Source organism: Diorhabda sublineata, chromosome 10 (genome assembly GCF_026230105.1).
Source record: "Diorhabda sublineata isolate icDioSubl1.1 chromosome 10, icDioSubl1.1, whole genome shotgun sequence".
Classification (NCBI taxonomy): Eukaryota; Metazoa; Arthropoda; class Insecta; order Coleoptera; family Chrysomelidae; genus Diorhabda; species Diorhabda sublineata.
The window spans coordinates 9,981,270-10,002,330 of NC_079483.1; the positions used below are offsets into that span (position 1 = coordinate 9,981,270).

At 32.6% G+C, this 21,061-nt stretch overlaps 1 protein-coding gene across 1 annotated transcript in view; it reads left to right on the forward strand.

Annotated features, from left to right (window-relative positions):
* The first annotated feature begins 1,335 nt into the window (after positions 1-1,335).
* The window catches only part of LOC130449490 (SCY1-like protein 2), a 121,338-nt gene continuing 101,612 nt past the window's right edge, over positions 1,336-21,061 (forward strand). Inside the window, exons 1-3 of the mRNA XM_056787341.1 lie at positions 1,336-1,503; positions 15,087-15,437; positions 16,998-17,118. Of these exons, the coding sequence (XP_056643319.1) occupies positions 1,336-1,503; positions 15,087-15,437; positions 16,998-17,118 (640 nt within the window). The remainder of the gene's footprint in view (positions 1,504-15,086; positions 15,438-16,997; positions 17,119-21,061) is intronic.

Sequence of the window (21,061 nt, forward strand, 5' to 3'; positions counted from 1 at the left end):
CATCCGTGACGGTCATAGTTTGGTGAGGGCGTATTCCATGACCGTGTCTGGTTACAGTTCCAACAGTTATCCAGGGCCGAGCCTAGGGTATACGCCGTCAGGGTGCAAGAACAAAATATGCTGCCCTATTAGCGTACCTAGTCGAAATAATTAAAACCTACCGTTGAGTCCGTTCCCATTCACTTAATAAAAATAAATCAAATAGACACTGATCTCGTCCTCTAATTCGTAATATTGCAATCTTTTTCTACTCTTTGCTTTTTGGTTGTCAAATAATTAAATTAAATTAAAAAAGTTTAAAAAGGGCTACGCAAACGCAAACTTAGATAAACACGAAAACTCGGCAATAGAAAAATAAAAAAATCTAAGTATAAGTTTCAAGTAATCTATTGATATATTTTGTCTTTTTTGCGACAAGCGGCTTATTCTTTATTATTAGCTATTTATTATCTATTTATTACACCGTCCAATTCGTCCGCTCAACGCACTATTTTGGTATGGTTATAATAAGAAGAAAACGATATTTGGGAGAAATGCCGCTATCAAAGAAAGGCACTTTGCGTTTTGTAACTAAATATTTTTTGCATGATGGGGTTCTGTTATTTTTTTTAAAGACATTTTATCTTTTGCCGCCTCGTGTTAGTGCACCCCTTGCACCCTCGTCACGGTTCTGCCCTGCAGTTATCAGTAGAATTTAGCGCCTGTTTAAGTGGGATTGTTGTTTGATTGCAAAGAGATGCAAAGGGCCCATCAATGTGTATCTTAACTTATCCCATACCAGTTTAGATCTTGCCTTACGAACAGATTGTTCGTAATATAAACACTTTTGCCTCTAGTAAGAATGAGTTCTAGGTCGATTGGTAGATCGGCCAGTCTGAATCTGTCAAACGCTTTGTCGTTGCCTTGCAATCACTCATCATTTCTTGTGGGACTTGCATAAATTTAGAGCTTACCGTTTCAATCATTATGGCTTTTACATCAGCTCTGCTGTTTGAACAGTTCGAAATTACTGAGTTAAGAAAAATTTGTTTATTATGCAGTGTCTTCCAGACTTCGTTATTTGATATGCCGGTGGATATATGTTAATATGGTTGATCTAGAATGACCATCATTGCGCCCAGTTACTAATCCATCACTGTACTGATTAAATGTGAAAAATATTGAGGAAATAAATAATTACAATGAAAATTTTCTTTTTCAGATGATCGTTGTCTATGACAAGACCTTATCCGTGTGTTATTTTGAGGAACAACAAAAATTATTTGTAGATGGAAAGCTCGGGTCGGGATCGTTGAAATGAAATAGTTATCAATGTGTGATTGATCAATAAATTAAATGCCTGCCACTGCTATGTTTTCAAAATTTAAAAGTGGTGGTCAAACGCAGTGTCCGACTGAAACGAATCCTATTGGACAATTTTTCGAAATTGGGAAGCAAGTCGCCAGCGCCGGTCCTGAACTAGTTTGGAAAATACATGACGCGTATAGAAAAAGTGACGGAAAGGTAAGTTGTATTGTATGAAAAGTGTTTTTGAGAATCAAACATTGAATTTCAAAGAATAAAACGTGATAATATTTCACCATAAAATCCTCGAAACTTGCTTAATTTCAACTCACTATGTACAAAAAGAGAATGAAGAGATAATAGAATAGTCTGTAAATTTCGAGAAAAAATTTTACGAAGTCTAATATTTTTAATAATGAATCCCGAGAATAACATAGAAGAACGTATTTATTTTTATGAACATTTAAACATTAAAAATAAAAGTTGTGGTTCTATGGATTTACTGAGAGAATAATGATCTCTGCAGAGGGAGAGTTTTCCTATATCGGGGCCATATATATATAATAAATAAAAGAGTCTCTATCTCTTGAGAATCATGACAAATAATGTCAAAAAATAAAATCAAATTGTTGGCGTGAGACTGCGATGACATTTGTTTTTAGAAATAATAATTGTGCCATCTAGTGAATTTTGTAGATATTTAAAAGAGGCACCAATATAGAAGATTACCTACATGTGGTTTGCAGAATCTCTTCATGGTCGTGATCAATGTCGAGAAAATAAGTTGTCATTTCGAGAAATTTAGATACAAGTCACTTGCATAATGATAGAGGATATCGCAGACTGCAATAAAATCGATTTGGCATAAGCGTTTAGTTGTGAGAAAGATATGTTCCAGATAGACTCCGTAAAAACCGCATCTACAACTGAATATTTTACATACATAAAAACACAAAACAACGAATTAATATCTTATTGCCCATATTCACCCAATTTCTTGCTTTATTACTTTTTCTTATTTCCCACTGTTAAACAAAAGATGCGCGGACACCTCAAGTTGATATTTCACTTTCAAACTCATGTTTCTACGATATCGGTTCCAAAGTGAAAAAAAATGCATCCAGAATTGATTTGTGTGTATACAAAAATGTATATACATTAAGGGCAAATATTTTGAAAAACAATACATCACATTTTTCGAATTTGTCTCTGTTCCACTTTTTGTAAAAACTTCGTATTCTTGAATTCTGATTTGTTTGCATACAAGTTAAATACTAAAGTGTCCGACTTCCGATTCAACCAAAATCATGAGAATTTCTAAGTTTGGATTTTCGGATACGATCGTTTTAACTAAAATATGCAAACTTTTTGAGTTATTGATTTTTTTGTAAACCTTGCAGACCCTTATAAACTATTTTTTTACGAGAATACCCTTGAAGATATGAAAATGGTTTTTGTTCGCATGTTTTTAGCAAGGTCTGTTGTGTTTGAATCTATGTTGAAAAATTCCTTATTTTATACAGGGTGTGTATAAGAAGTTTCCAAACTTTAACTTCATAAATATCAAATTTCTCTATTTTTTTAAATAGAACCACCCCGTTTTTTCTAATTCAAAAAGTATGTATTCTTCGAAAAAAGTTTTTAGACCAAAGTATACCAAAATTTCAAGTAAATTTCAAAAATGTATTAATATACAGGGTGTGCTATTTAAAATAAAAAAGTTACAGTCTTTGAAAATATTTTAGTTAAAAAGATTGTATCCGATAATATAAATGCTTCATTGAACATTAGCCTCTGATTATTGTTGAAATCATCTGAATGAATAAAAATTGTAGATTTTTTTATATGTTGCTAATATTCAAAAATCTTAATGTAACTTTCGGTGGAAGATCGCGCCTTAGTTGAGTATCTTGCTTGGCGATAATTGAAGCAGCTTTTTGTTCAAAATGGAGGAATAACAAAATTTTTCAATTCACGAGATGATTCCAAAAGTAATTTTGTAATTTGTTTGTCCACATTTTGTCTGTAAAATAATATTGGTAGGCACATAAAGTACATGATACACTTAAATAACAATAATTTAGGTAAATCTACTGTTTTATATTAAAATTATTTCGTTACCATTAAAATTTTTGAATAAAAATGCAGACCAATTTATTAAATCTCATAAAATTTAGTACTTACTATAAAAAATGATCTAAAAACTTATTGAAAAGTGATACGTGTAATGAAAATTTTTTGTTACTTTATATAAATAATTGTTTTAACTGTGTTACAAAAAATCGAGTCTACCAGTATTATCCTCGGAAATGTTGATACAATTTTTTATTCATTTATAGTCTATTTTATGTACGAGAAAGTGATAAAGCCTAATAACCAATCCAAAACTTAGTACGGTCATTTCAAATATTATTACAGAATAATATAAATATTTCTTAAAAATCTCATAAATGTACTTGAGTTAACACAAGTTTTCAGACTTGCATAGGTTTTTTATAACCATAAACATGTACAGAACAATAAAAGAAGGTTTGGACTGGTTGATATATATACGAGGATGGTCCCAGAATTACCTGGCCTGACCTAGACATGGCGGTAGACCAAATGAGGTGACGACTCCATAAATGTTGATGAAAATCCACGAAGCGGTACTAGATGTTCGTCGATTGAAAGTGTGAGAGCTAGTAGACATAGTAGACCTTTTCAAAAAGTGCTGTACAACGCATATTAACTGAAAATTTGGAGACGAGAAAGCTCTGCGAAAGATAGGTGCCGTGTTTGCTCACAATAGAACAAAAGCAGTGTCGAGAAGATGTTTCCATCGAGTGTTTTGCAATGTTTCATAACCAAGGATGAAACGTGGGTCCACCACTTCACACTCAAAACAAAATAACAATCAAAACAATGGATTGAAAAGGAAGAAATGGCTCCAAAGGGGGCAAAAACCAACAATCTACGGGAAAGGTCATGGCGTCGATTTTTTGGAATGCGCGTGGAATAATTTCCGTTGACTATCTTGTAAAACGAAAAACTATCAACGGCGAGTATTATTACAACGTTTGAGCGGAAAAATCTAGCAAAATTTAGCTAAAAAGAAAGTGTTGTTGCCTTTGATTTTCATTAATAATTTTCTTGGTAAATATTCATAATAACGCGGTTTTTACCAATTGTTATATTTAGTACACATTATCAAAAACACAATTCAATAGATGGTTTGATTAAATTTCATTAGAATCAAATTTTACATTTAAGTATTTCAATTCGAACTGCTTCAGAAAATATTTTGGAATGTCTAAGAAACATAACATCATTTTTATGAGAAACTAGTAGAATATTTTTATACAAAATCCCACTTATAAATGGAACCACGAGTTTAACAACCTTTAAAAGCTACCTATTACCGTTTTTAATGGTAAAAAGTTACATATATTCCATAACTCAGTTCTGTGTTTCTATTTTCATCGATCCTCACTTCATTAACTCCAGTCCCTTCAATTATTTTTAAAATAATCAATCAATTACTTCAATTGGATTCTATAATTCTTATTATTATTTCCTTTGTCCTAATTCTGTAGCAAAAAATTTGAAATAATAAATATTTTCTCAGCGTATCTGATGTATTCAGAAATATCCACAAATTCCTATATTTGAGTAAGAATCCTTCTTCGGAAATTCGTTTATCCTTTTATTTTCTCGAAGATCATTGATTCAAATCAGACAACCTTTTTGTTAAACTCAAAAATAACATAATCCACACTGAAAGGATCTTTACCAAATCACGATAAATCCTTTTCCATTATAGAGAAATGGAAAAAATCTGTTTTTCTATTCCACAACACGTTTGTGTGTTTTAATCCGAATCTTGGATGTTATTACGTTTTCAAATGAGAAATTCATATAAAACATTAAGTAAGATTTTGAATTTAAAGAAAAATAGTATATTTGGATTGGAGAAAATTAGTATACTGTGTTTGATTTCACCTGAAAACATTTTTCCCTACCTATATTTGTGAAAAACGCATTTTGACACTAGTTTTAAGAATGTGAGTAATGAAATGGAAGGAAATACTAGTTAGTAAACAATTCTTCTTATTACCTAATACTAGCCTCATCAATTCGTGTATCAGATGGTAATATCAATAGTTTGATAAACAAGAGAACTGGAAACTTCTTCAGAGGGTCATCTAATGTACAAGGTCTCATTCTCCTAGAAAGAAATTAGCTGAGGAAGATCTTCGGGTGCCTCAAGACGATAGATGTTCAATGTACCAGTTGTTCAAGAGGAAAAGGATCGCGATAGAGCTCATGGAGCGCATGGAAACACAAAACAAAACACGGTTCAAGCAAAAGCCTTTTCCAATTTATGTGGTCATTGAGAAATTACTAGTTAGTAAACAATTTCTGTTACAAGCTTAATACTAGACTCATCAATTCGCGTATCAGATGGTAGTATCAATAGTTTGATAAACAAGAGAACTGGAAACTTCTTCAGAGGGTCATCTAATGTACAAGGTCTCATTCTCCTAGAAAGAAATTAGCTGAGGAAGATCTTCGGGTGCCTCAAGACGATAGATGTTCAATGTACCAGTTGTTCAAGAGGAAAAGGATCGCGATAGAGCTCATGGAGCGCATGGAAACACAAAACAAAACACGGTTCAAGCAAAAGCCTTTTCCAATTTATGTGGTCATTGAGAAATTACTAGTTAGTAAACAATTTCTGTTACAAGCTTAATACTAGACTCATCAATTCGCGTATCAGATGGTAGTATCAATAGTTTGATAAACAAGAGAACTGGAAACCTCTTTAGAGGGTCATCTAATGTACCAGGTCTCATTCTACTAGAGAGAAATTAGCTAAGGAAGATCTTCGGGTGCCTCAAGACGATAGATGTTCAATGTACCAGTTGTTCAAGAGGAAAAGGATCGCGATAGAGCTCATGGAGCGCATGGAAACACAAAACAAAACACGGTTCAAGCAAAAGCCTTTTCCAATTTATGTGGTCATTGAGAAATTACTAGTTAGTAAACAATTTCTGTTACAAGCTTAATACTAGACTCATCAATTCGCGTATCAGATGGTAGTATCAATAGTTTGATAAACAAGAGAACTGGAAACCTCTTTAGAGGGTCATCTAATGTACCAGGTCTCATTCTACTAGAGAGAAATTAGCTAAGGAAGATCTTCGGGTGCCTCAAGACGATAGATGTTCAATGTACCAGTTGTTCAAGAGGAAAAGGATCGCGATAGAGCTCATGGAGCGCATGGAAACACAAAACAAAACACGGTTCAAGCAAAAGCCTTTTCCAATTTATGTGGTCATTGAGAAATTACTAGTTAGTAAACAATTTCTGTTACAAGCTTAATACTAGACTCATCAATTCGCGTATCAGATGGTAGTATCAATAGTTTGATAAACAAGAGAACTGGAAACCTCTTTAGAGGGACATCTAATGTACCAGGTCTCATTCTACTAGACAGAAATTAGCTAAGGAAGATCTTCGGGTGCCTCACGACGATAGATGCTCAATGTGCCAGTAGAGCTCATGGAGCGCATGGAAACACAAAACAAGACACGGTTTAAGCAAAAGCCTTTTCCAATTTATGTGGTTATTAATAATAGCTGAAATCTAGCCCCTTAAATAATGCATTTGGGGGTTAAAATAGTTTTTGTAGAAATTTATACTGAAATACTGAAGTTTTTATGATGACCACGTGATTAGGATTTTTTTCTCATACCTGCAAATATCTACATTGAAAATATGTGACACAATTCAAAATTGTCTTATTGGAAAACAATAATAATTGCTTATATTTTTTGGTAGGAGTTCTCGAGTAAATTGTCATTTGGAAACCAAACTCAGTTTGTATTAAAACACCATTTCCAATTATATCATGCTCCTAACCTAACCTAACCTAACCTAACCTAACCTAACCTAACCTAACTTAACTTAACCTAACCTAACTTAACTTAACCTAACCTAACAGAACTCAGTTTATACTAAAATTACACCAACACCATTTCTCAATTATATTATGCTCTTGCTCGAAAGTGTGATAGTGAGACGATGTAAAGTTTAATAAACGTATTAAATCGGTAACGGTCCCAGTACTGTCAACTTAATCATCTTTATAATTTTCTTACGATATCCTTTGATTTATTCAGGTCCTTACTGAGCTGCTTTCCAAGCACAACTTCGAATTAATAACTTTTGTGAGAAATTTCAACCATAAATTTTCAAGGTAAAAATGCTGAATTATTCCATATAAGAATAAAAACTCAATATTTATTCATGATACTTTGTCACCAGTATGACTTCAGTGCCGGAGTTCACAAAAAACCATTGACAAATTGTGAGTGTAATCAATGAATCGCAGATGAGGTGAGATGGGAATCAATAGTTTTAAAAACAAAATTTAATTGATACCATTCGATTTTATGTGTAATATTGTAAAAAATGTATCGATCATTCATTCGTTTCAATGCTGTGAAATATTAGCCTGGGAATATATATGTTTCAAGTCAAATTTTAACCGTTTTCGTAAGAAAAGCGAAAACTTTACTTGCCTTAAAATACTAGATGTATCGATACCAAAATTTTTCGATTTTCCATAGCGATACCTAAAACATCGATTCTCGATACCGATATCTAAAAAATCGATTCTTGATTCTCGATACCGATATCATCGATGTATAATAGCCACTTGTAAAAAAATCTGTTACTAGAAACATATTCATAATTTGTTTGGACAATCTACAAACCAATTTTAAAATATTTATGCCTATACAGAGATAAATGAGACAATTTCGCAAATAAAAAACAAACAATGGTTTAACAAACATTTATTCTGAAATTAAATTGGACCAATCATTAACCGAGGGAAACACATGGTCTACGTTAAGCCATTTGGTTTTTTTGGTTATTGTATCAAAAATTAAAATCATTCTCAAGTTTCCAAGTTTTTTTAAAAGCAGGATTTTTCTACACTCTACACCTAATATATACTCTGTGGGCGTAGCCTGTAGCCTGTTGTTTAAACAAAGACAAATATTTTAACAAATCGATTCTCTATACCGTTACTCCAAGAATCGGTGGTATCGAGAATCGGTATAGAGAATCGGTATCGAGAATCGACTCATCCCTAGACATTACATTATATCTTGACTTATTTTATCTCGTCTCCCAACTAGTTCTACAGTGTGTTCCGGGATTTATATTTCAGTATATTTTCTAAATTATACTTTCGAAAATGAATTTTCAATAGAAGATTACGTTTATAGTGTGGTTGACGAAATAAATCATTCTATCTGAATGCCAGACGTAGCCCATGCCCAATGGTTAACAATCTGTAACTTTCACAGGGACAACCTTTACAATCTAAAGATATCAAAAATAAATTTTCCATCAATTGTTTAACAGAAAGGTCCTCCCCGTTTAACTCGATAAAAGTTCGCCGTTCGCCATAAAGAGACATTCTGAAGAAAATTATCATAAATTGTAATTATTTATTGAAAATACTCACAGTAGGTATTAAAACACCAAAATTAAAAATTTCTTGGAAAATTAATGATCAAATATTTGAACATTACCTATTATAGAAGATCATATTAGTGGTATAAGACAAAACTTAAAAAAGATATTGATAATTATTTTTTATCTATTAGGCTACTATCAAATAAGCTAATCCCTGATATTCAATTAAAAATCGCAAGCGACTTAATTTTGTTAATGTCAGTTTGCTGGTAGAATTTACCTTTAGTGAAAATGCCGACATGCATTTGATGTATGGTTTAGCTCCTGGTAACTCGTCAGAAGCCAGAATATTCTATACCGATCGCTTTCCGGGCAGAATTATAACTTTTGTTAGGTTTGTTAGCAGCTTACTAGGAACATGTTTGTCAACATGAATCAAGTAAACCAGTTTTCATTATTTTTTACAAAATGATAGTATAGGAATTGTGCAAAATGTATCAGAAGCATTTGATGCTAATTCCACAACTAGCGTACATAAAATGTCACGACAATTTAACGTATTATAGAAAACTATTCTTCACCTCTTTCATATCCAGAAAGTGCATGCCATGAAAGGCTCGTTGGTTTCTAGATAAACAACGAGTTGATAATACATTTGTTGGAAATGTACTGTTCACTGATGAAGCTAGTTACACACGAGACGGTTTCATCAATTCCCATAGTTTGGTGTTAACTTGAATGCTCAGCTATACTTAGAATTTCTCCAAAATGATTTTCCACCCATGTTAAGTGATATTCCTCTAAACATTCAAATAGACATGTGGTTCATTCAAGATGGAGCCTTTTTCCACTACCTGAGAGACGTAAAAAATTTTCATTCTTCCTAATAGGTGGATTGGTCGGGGAGGAACAATTGCATGGCCAGAACTTGCTGCTCCACTCCTTTGGAGATACCTCAAAAGCTTGGTATATGCAACTCCAGTAAACACAAGAAGCGGAATGATCGATAGAATAAACTAACATTGTGACGATATAAGGCAGAATCTTAAAATGCTTTTCCAAGTTCAAAGGCATATAATAAATCGTGAAATAACATTTTAAGTTTGGAAAAGCATTGTTTGTAACATGCTAAAAATTGGCAAACAACTTAATAATATAACAAAGGCTGAAGAAAAAAAATGATTACGAGTATATGGCAAAGGAAAGTGTTGAGGAAAATTTTTGAGGGGATAAAAACAAGTGAAAGACTATGGAGAAGAAGAACTAACGAAGAAGCGGAGGATTTGTATGAATCTTCATCAGTATCAAGATACATAAAAAGCGCAAAGTGTAAGATGTAAGATAGCAGGACAAGGAGGTTCAGGAAGAGGGGGAGACCTCAGAAAATATGGTAGGATGCACTTTTGAAGGATATCAGAGAGGTAGAACCGATTTGGAGGGCAAAACTATAGAATCGCAGCATGTGAAGAAGAATTGTGAAATCAGCTGAAGACCGATGAGAAAAGAAAAATGATTTATGATCCTTAAACGCTTAAAGTATGGTAAATATATGCATGCATTTGAAGGAGAACAATTGTTAACCAAAGGATGGGTAGCCAGGGGCAAGAAAATGCATGTTTTATTTAAATTTATTACAAATTTTTTGTGTACAACTATTCATTTTCTTACAAAATACGATTGGAAGCCAGGATGTAGGATTGGTCTCTTATTTTCTTACCACTACAGGTTTGCTACAGCAGGAGAAAACAAATTTCAATAACTTGGTAGAAAATTATCGTAAAGATAAGCATCAAAATAAGCCGTGTTTATCAAGACCTTCATTTTCCATATTTTTTTGAAAACGCTATAGTAGAATTTGTTTTTTATTAGTTTTAAAATTTATAAAATAAAATATGAATCCCTAAGTGTTTCTTACTTGACGAAGTCATAAAAAAGTCGAGTTTCATGGATCCCTTTAAATAATTTTCTGCAGTAAAAGTTGAATTAGTTATTTATCTACAACCACATTAAAAAATACTTTTGTTGATAACAGAATCATAATTTGAATTTATGGTTCTTTACATTGAAAAATGTAACTACTATCAAAGTTTCGTATTAATTTATGAACCAACGCAAATATTTCAACTCAGTTTGCCTAAACTGTATCAATAAGACCTGGAAATATTTATTCGCACGCAGTGACTAGCTCATATTTAATTTGAGTACGAGACAGCTCCACACTCAATTATTTCCATTGCAACAGCAGGAGCTAAGCGTCCAAAATGACTAAAATTTTGCTGAGAATGCGTATATATATATCCCTTTCTCATTGAGTAAAGTACAATGTTTTTTCGAAAACTGAATGTGACAGCCCTCAACTGAATTTCCAGTTGTTCGAATTGAATTTTGTTGTTTCGATTGTGGTGCACCGGTTGAGTCCTTTGAGGTAGTTAAACTCCAACCTAGTAGCTGTAGAGCTACGGAAAAATAATTAAATGAAGAAGGAAACGGGACACAGATGAAAATTATTGAAGAAGGAATTATAATTATAATCAACACTTACAGAGAACTAGTATCATTACTTAAAATGTATATAAACGACTTTTCTTTTCCCAGGTACGTTTGCTTAATTAGCCATTTCTCGAGGATAACCATTACTTTAGCTCAAAATTAAGAAATCCCGTACTCCGAATATCTACTTCATCCGTTGGACCGAAATGGAGGTGAATTCACGGTTTATATCCCGTTAAGAAAGCAATTTCATAAAGAAAGCGGTCGATAAAAACTTTTATTATAGCGTCATTGTACCCAAATTAGACGGAAATAAGAAATTCTTTGGTTGAATGTTATCATTAGAGGAAATTTCGTGTGTAAATAAAGGAGTGTTATCTTTTATTTCAGAATTAATACTCCAATTGAATGATGGAGGGTAGTTATTCCACCCTAATTTCTATATTGTGAAGAATTGATGGGAAAATATTTATGTATTTATAGCTAAATTTGAAGTTATGTATATTCAATTTATATATGGAAAGTACAATTTTTTTTAACCAATTTAGAACATGATAGGAAAAATTCGTTGCTTGTATCATCTACAGACATTTCCCAATCCTGTGCTGATTACTATGAAGGTATAAACTCGGAATTACTCCAAAAATAGTTCACAGATTAGCTCCTATCAAGCATGCTGCCAAATTCAGTCGTTGACATAGATAACGCTTCTTTTGTGTAAGTGTGTGTGTATGAAAGAAAATTGGCTTAGAAGCAAGTCCATCAGCCGATGATTCTACCCAAAGATTAATTTCAATATCTTTGAGTGTTTAAGTCAGTTATCTATAATTGAAAAGGTGTGAGAGGTTTGAAAATAGAGTGATTGTAACAAACTGTTTATTTTATGAATGCTGCATCCAGAAAAAATAAGATTGAGATGAGCACATGAATTATCATCGCAGGTACAGGCTGATGATGAGCAAGGCAGCTTCGCAAGATTGGTGGGGTATCTCCCATGACCAGTCTAACGCATCTTATTTATTCTCATCAAACGAAACTCTCAATATCAGTTTTAAAAAAGATGATTTATAACATTTATGCATATTGAAAACGTGAATTTTTCTAGTGAAAACAGAAATAAGGAGTTGCTTTAACTTATAGAAATTGTTTATAGCAAATTAAAAGAGAAATTATCTACTTTAAATGCAGTATAAGTTGCAAAATAATTTTGTAAAAGCTTTACTAATATATTTACATATATTTCTAATATCTTTTCTAGAGGTCTCCATGCATTTTTCAATATCAGAGTATTGGGGATTTAATTTTCATTGTTCTTTTATTTATTTTTCTACTCTTTACGATCCTTCAAAACATCATTAATTTGTTGTATTATTTTCCTCTTTGAAGCAAAGTTTTTTTGGGCTATTTCTACTTCTTTGCTAATGCATTTTTGCTCTGATATTTTCGTTATCACTCTTTGTTGTGTTTATGTATCCATTCCAGTTTAAGCATATTACGTTTTCTATTTTTTATGATAGGATGAATAGGATAAGAGATATATCTCATTTATTATTACATCCATCTTCGTTTCCTCTGCCATTTTCCTTAGTTGCTCCATCTCTGTTGCTATTATTCTATTCTAGTTTATTTTCCGATTTTTCTTGTTTGGCTGACTCCTAATATTAAGATGGTCCCAGAAGAAGTACCTGGTCTGACCTAGAGATGACGGTAGCTGCTTGAAAAATACCAGAAAGTTTCAGAAAGTACAGAATCCATACAGTATATGATTCAAGTTTGAAGACGCCCCGTTATTTAGTATTTGTTTGGCAGCCATCGAAAGTCATCGTTATGTTGTACAATACTTTTATTTGAATGTCTTTAGCTCAACCAACCGACCTGCGAAGACCAGCATCGCGGTGGTCGACAAAATGACTGAAAGTGCGCGTGCTAACAGGCGTAGTAGGTATTTCAAAAAGTGCGATACATTTCATGTGATTTGAACGCATCAAGCGTGTTTCAGGTGTAGAAAAACGTTGACGTCGTTGGATTGAAGAGCAACCATTGGGTTCCAAATAAGGACTGTACGGCGGATGCCCTATCAATTCTATGTTTTGACTATTCAAAAACGTTTTCGCTTGAAATGATTTTTTCGAACACTTCTGCCAAACAAATACTGGTGCACATCAGAATGTTGCTCCGATGGAAGGATGGCGACTTGTCCAGATTTCCGAAAATATAAACGACCATTTGCTTAGAAGTGATTCGAAAGCAAATTTTGTTGTATTTGGTTCCTTTTAAATCCATACCAGTGTTCTCATATCTCAAAATTCAAAAAGAAACCCTCGTAGCCCAAGAAATGTTCAAGCTATTGACAACTGCTGCGAAAATCTAGCACAGTTAATAAGAACAAGAATATGTTATTCTACAATTTTTCTAGATCTTTTCGTAAGTTTATTTTTGCTCCAAGGAATAACCGAGAATAAAAAATGTATTTAACTCAGATTATTATTATAAGAAGATGAAATAATAATATTTGATACAATGAAATTCAAAACTATGGTTTTATTTCTAAAAAGAAGTAAGTAAGTATTAATTTTCTAGTATGAAGCAATCTTCATTACGAAAAAAATATCTTGTTGAAACCATGTTGAGCTTGCATTTAATCCCTCTATTGAACAATACCAGATGTCCCAATAAAAATTGTTTAGCGCCTTATATCAGAAATTAATTATTGGTGTACGAGAAAAGAAATAATAGCAAATATTGCATCGGAAACAAACCTGGAAATTGATTACTGCTTTCCACGCTTGTCCTTATTTCATTTTTTCTCAACCTTTCAAATCCTCTTTTATTTCAAAATTCATACGCTATGTTTACTACTTTCCAAGGATTCGAATTGGGCATCATATTTTTCTCATTATCTTCTTTATCGTTAACCTCAAGCTCTCATCAATAATTTCGGTCTTTTTAGTTAGTATATTGCTATTTAACATATTGTTTACATGATCTCTATTATCTGCTTACATTGTTTTTTCTCTTTCTGATCTTCTTCCATCATTGCTCCTAATTTTTATCCATATACCTCTATATTCACTTTATTCATTCATGTTGTAGTTCATAAAGTTCATTGTCCCCATACTCTTTTCGTTTCATATTCGTTTCATCTTTTCTTGGCGTATTTTCATTTTCAACCTTATTAATTACTTTATTTTTCGTTGATTTCTCCATCATTCCATCAACCAATTTATTCAATCTCTACAATTATTTTATTTTTCATAATCGCGTATATTTATCTTCTATATTGTTTAATTTAACTATATCACTTTCACTTTCCATCATTTTTAAGCGCTATTATTGATCCTTTATCTTCCTTTTCTAATTGCTAATATTTTCCAGCAGTTTTCTATTATCTTCTTCTTCTTGAAGGTTGGAGATTACGTTTTTAAATACGTTTCTGTCCCTCGCAATATGAAACAGTTCTCCGACGCAATGATTCGTCCATTCACTTATGTTTCGGAGCCAGGATTTCTTCTTCCTGTCGATGCGTTTTTTCCCTCCTACTCTGCCTGCATTATGTTCTGTATCAGTAAGTAATTGTCGTTGCGTAATTTGTTTTGTCAACAGCTTTCTTTTGCGACCAATGCGTCTTAGTACTTTATCATTGGTGAATCTGTCAGTCCAGGGTATCTTCACGATGCGTCTATAGAGCAAATTCTCAAATGCCTCAAGTTTTTGTATTTTGAATTTCATTCTCTAGCTTAGTAATTTTTCTTGTTTTTGTGGACCATCACACCCAAATTACCAAAAACTCGATACTCTGAGTGTATATTTGTTTTAAAAAAACGTATTCGTTGTTACAGGAATGTTCAGTCTTCATATTCGAAAAACGTTGCGCGGAAAAACTCCACAAACCGAAACGGAAAGAAACGGTTACCGAAATCCTTAGAGGCAGCGTCAGACAATTGGAAAGGTATCGTCACCCAAAAATCCTCCATGTTCTGCACGCTATTGAAGAATGTGCTGAGACGTTGGCGTTCGCAACTGAACCAGTATACGCTAGTTTGGCTAATATCTTGGCGTATCAAGAAAGTACGATCAATCATGGTGGAATACATCAAGGTATCGGGCACGGGCAGCAAACTCAACAGCGACCTGCAAATGCTAGAGAGTATAATTTTTTGGATTTGGAGTATAAGTATGGTATACTACAGGTACAGTACTACTACAATAATTTTATCTTTACGTTTCACTTCTGTGGTTCAAAGATATGATTTTGTGACAACTCAACACTTAATTATTGCTGGTTTCTACTTGGTCTTTTGTATGAGTTGAACTATCGAGTGCAATACGCGTCTTAGGTTCTGCGCCTAGATGTTAAATGAGTATTATAGTGGTTGCGCTTCATTCTAGATCAGTACTTTTTATATTTGCAGGATATTATATTTCTTCTTCCATAACAGGTCTAATGCTTTTTCCTTCTTCGATATCTCTCCTCATCCTGGATCTAGATTGTCATTCCAACTCTTTCGTGGTCGACCTCTACTTCGAGTTCCAATTGGAGATTTATCTCTTGAAATTTCTACCGTTTTTATCGTTTGTCACACAATCTTCTGATGTTTTCGGTCCCTTCTAGGTCTAATTTACTGAGAACCGTCTGAGAATTTATTTCTGTGGTCATTAAGAGTTGTTTCGTTTTGGATGTTTCTGGTCTTGCTCCCGATGTATAGGTTATAATAGATTAGATTGTCCTCTCACCTTGTCTTCTTCGTCTCCATTACTAGATATGTTGTATTATTTGACCTACATATTCAATAATCTTTGAAGATCATTTTCGTTCTCGGTAATTATCATGGCGTCATCGGTACAGTACAGGAATTGATTTCTCTGTCACACATTTCGTGACCTTTGCCTAGTCGCACCTGTTTTATGATTCCATCCACTATTATCTTGAATAATATAAGACTAGGTAAGTCTGATATCGCTGTTGGCTGGGTTTTGTTTATTTACCATTATTGTGAATCTGAACTTGATTCCCTGAGTATATGCTTCCGATGGTCTGGATTATATTGAAAGGTGAATAACATCTTAATACATTCAAAGGCTTTTGTGAGGTCAATGAAGCATATATATTCTATATATTTCTCAACCAGTTGTCGTAGGATGAATACTGTATCTACGCAGGATCTTTCTGATCTGAATCCTTACTGCTCATCTTCTAGTGTTCTGATCGAGTTAATTTTTTTGGTGATAATGTAACGAATTCTTTAGTAGTTCAGCTGTGAAACTCACTGATATTGTTGATCCCTTCAGGTTTCACATAAGTTGTATCTTAATTTGAATCTTTGAATACAAAAGTGTACTATCTCTAATATATTTCGAGTTTTCGAATACTCACGTATTCATCATCTGTGAAATGATTAGTCAAGAATTGCGGCGCTTAAATTCAATTATATCTTTCAAAAATCATTTCACGGATATTATTAAGAGACAGTTTGAATATTGATTTTTGACTTCGATAAATTTATAGTTTAAAGAAATATCCAATTTCAGAACGCCGCAATTCTTTCTCAGACGATGAATACATAGTAGTATTCGAAAGCTCGGAATATATTAGAGATAGTACACTTTGGTATTGAGTTCTTATTTTCATAAATGTAGGTTCAATTTTGGAACAAATATTGCTATTATATGAAAATTTTAGAAATTAATAAACGTTTCTAAGTATTTTTCATTCAAAATCAATTTTTTTTATATATTTTCATCATTTTCAGATAACAGAGGCACTTTCATTTTTACATTATTCAGGACACATGCTACACAGAAATGTTTGCCCCGGGAGTATTTTAATTACTAAGAGAGGAACTTGGAAATTAGCAGGTTTGGAATTTATAGGTGAGTAAAAAGTATACCAAAATTGATTGAATTTTTTTGAAACTGTCAGTGCGAGGATTAATTTCTCCATCAGTCGAATATTTCCGATGGAATAAACTGACATGAAAGAAAATCGAGTTTACTAACAAGATTAAATCCAGAATACATTTACTTTAAAATATGTCTGCTATAAGTTGAATAAAATATGAGAAATGCGGATAGATTACACAAAGGTTAACGTTATTATTGAAAAAACTGTTTTAAATAGTTTTTTTTCTATTTAAATGATTTTTCGAAAGCGTGAAGTATTTGATTGCCACGGTTTCACAACAAAATTATGGTTTAACCAATAAAAATTAACTGTCCTTCATAACAACAATTTATATAGCAGCATGTATCAACAAAGCTCTATATTTATTTCAGTACCTGATGATAACTACTATTTATTCGAAAACTGGGAATAAAAAATTCATCAATTCATTCAAAAAATCCAGACCAGATCTTGTCCTATGTGTTCTAGCTATTTTTGTTATTTTCGGCTTCTTGTATATCATCATTAGTTTTCTGTTTGTACTTCTTCTTCAGATTTCTATTTCAGCATTTTCTTTCTCATATTTCAAGTTAATTATCATAAATTCTGTGGCCGGACAGCTTGCTTCCAAGTCATTTACTTTCACACACATATTCTCACGTATTTTATCTTCGACCATGTTTCTGCTGCCTCCTTAATCAATTCTCAGTGTTCTAACCATCTAATAGGCGCGTCACTTCTTTTTGAACATCCTGTAAAGAGTGCCAATAGTATATAGAAAACTTTACCGATAGCAATTGATTTGAATAATTTTCTGAATATTGCCAATCCAATTATTTACCAGCAAAGCAATACAGATATTCATTTTAATAATTAATAACGCTACTAAATAATAACATCACTACAGCGAGTACTAAATTTTTTTAGAGAAATCATCATGACTTATTATATCATGTACAATCATTTGATATTCATTCCAATGACTACTGTTTTAATTTAATTAAAACGCAAGATACGAACGAGGTAAATACAAAAAGTAAAAGCTATGCTTTGCATATCCAATCTTCTAAATTAATTAACGGAATTTATACAAACTCACTTTAAGCGTTTGAATGCATCCATTTTTCAATTTTAACCTGCAGACGTTAATTTTCAATGAGGGTTGCACTTAACGGTTGGTTTGTTTCTGGAGTGAAAACTGAATCAAATATTCACAGTATAAATTTTGAGTTTATTGTAGTACTCACTTTATTTCCATAAAATTGACAGTTGAAACAGAAATCATAATATGTAATATGTATAATAATAAAAAAATACAAAATATACAACTCCACATATACCACATAGTATTATGTGATCAAATTTCACATGTATTGTACAGGGTTCTTCACGACGAGCTGAATCGATATGTACATGGGAAAGTACTGCGACTAGTATTCTGGAAATTAGCTTGCATGGGTTTTCTGAAATGCTCGTTTCAGCTAAAATAATTTCAGTTTTCTGAAACTTCCGGTTATACTGGAAGAGGACCCAAACTTCGTTATTTTGAACAGAATGCTATGGTTTTTATTAAATTAAATTTTTGGAATCTACGCACAATTTCATTATAACTTTATAGAAGACATAGTATGCCTAAAGTCCAGAATTTCTTAATTACTCGTATCTCACATTTTCGAAATTTCTGGACACATACAGGCCTCCACTAAAAAAAATATATTTCTAAGTTTAACTTAGTCAGGTCTAATATTTTTGGGATTTGGACAAACAAAATTTAAAGCTACCAAAATCTTTGACAAAATTTGACAAAAATTTATATAGGGTGCTCAGAAAATGGTGCCGAATTTCACTATCTAAAAACTTTGAAAACTTAATTTTTTCAAATGACAACCCCCATTTTTCTCTTTACCATTGGATACTACCCTTTAAATTAAGGGAACTAAATTAACGGTTCTTGTAGAAACTTGAAGAAACTGAAATCTTTATGGTTTTTAATTGTCACCTGCCGATGGCGAACAACGAATAACAAAACTTAACGTATCAAAAATTAAAATACTTTAGTCAATAAGAAAATATTTGAAAACACTACACTGAGAGTTGAAGGACAGAACTAAAATTATTAAACTAAAGTAAATGTTCGAAATGGTTAGGACAGTTTTCTTTTGTTTGTTGATATGTTGGCTTTTTTTGCTCGTAGCTCCAGACAACCGACAATTAAAAACCATGAGCAGTTTTTTCAAGTTTCTACAAAACCAGTTAATTTGAGATATATGAATTTACTTACAAAGTCCCCTCAATTTAAAGTGTAGAATTCAAAAAGAAAAATGGCGGTCGTCATTTGAAAAAATTAAGTTTTCGAAGTTTTTAGACAACGAAATTCAGCACCATTTTCTGAACACCCTATATAAATTTTTGTCAAGGTTTTTCACATATTTTGGATGCTGTAAGTGTTATTTGTCGAAATCCCAAAAATATCGGACCTTACTCACTTATACTTAGAAACTTAATTTTTTTAGTGGAGGGCTGCATGGGTCCAAAAATTTCGAAAATGTGAAATAATTAAGAAATGGTGGACTTTAGGCATACCGTGCCTTGTATAAAGTTATATTGAAATTTTCCGTAGATTCAAATAATTTAGTAAAAACCATAGCATTCCGTTCAAAATAACGAAGTTTGCGTCCTCTTCCAGTATAACCGGAAGTTTCAGAAAACTGAAATTATTTTAGCTGAAACGAGCATTTGGGAAAACCCATGCAAGTAAATTTGCAGAGCACTAGTCTCAGTACTTTCTCATATACATATCGATTCAGCTCGTCGTGAAAAACCCTGTACAATACATATTTGGTCTATTGTTCTTTAAAAGTGATGTTATTTTTGGTTCTCTCCATATAGTGTCTCTTTTTTCATGGTACTAATTAGATACTATGTCTCATGTCACTTAGAATCATCCTAATTTTTACTTCTCATACTTTCTTTACTGGTCTCGAATCTTCCATTTTCATCTTTGTAATGACGCCTTTAACTTAACTGTCTTTGCTCTATGAACTCCAAGGGTGAAATTTTTCATCTCTGCTGCTCTTTTTTGTCTTCATTGAACCTCCATGCTCTACATACGTAAGTCAATATTTGTCTAGAAATTGCTTTGTTAACATTTGGTTTATTTGAGATTTTTTATTTATTGTCTGTCTTCTCCATTTTTGTTTCAAGTTAGTTAAATTTGAAATATTTATACGAGGATAGTTTCCGAAGTACCTGGTCCAACAAAGAATACACAAAAATTGTGTAAGAAAATTATTTATTATTAAACGTTATTATCTTTCAGCTTCATATATTTTTCCTTGCTATGTTTAATAAGTTCGATACCTTTTTTATAATAAGAATCGTCAAGTTTCTCAAGATAGTCATTAAAAACTGGCATTGTTCGCAAATCTTTGACCACCGATCTATTTTTTTAAGTCTGGGGTCAGAAAATAATCCAAGGGTGCTAAATCTTGCTAATAGAGTGCACGAGGTAGCAATTCAAACTAATTGAGCTAGTGCATTGTCTAGATGCAACACCACTTTCTTCTTAGCCAAACGCGGTCGTTTTTGCTTGATTTCTTCACTCAAACTTGGGATAATTTTGCATAATACTCCACGTTGATAGTTTTTCCTTTCTCAAGATAATCAATGGAAGTTATCCCAGGCCCAACCTGGAGAATGACTTACGTAAATTTTATAGTCTTTTCTTCATCTGGACTCCAAATTTAGTTTAGTAGAAAATTCTTTGCACTAGATGGATGATGCCCATGAAACCAAATAATTTGGTTGAGTGATACCTTTATAAGTGTCCTTCCAGCGGCAATGGACATTTTGTCATTTAATATGAAAATAGTTCAATAAAAAATATCATGAAGCTGTTTTTAACTGATATAATGAATCTTGTTGGCAATTATT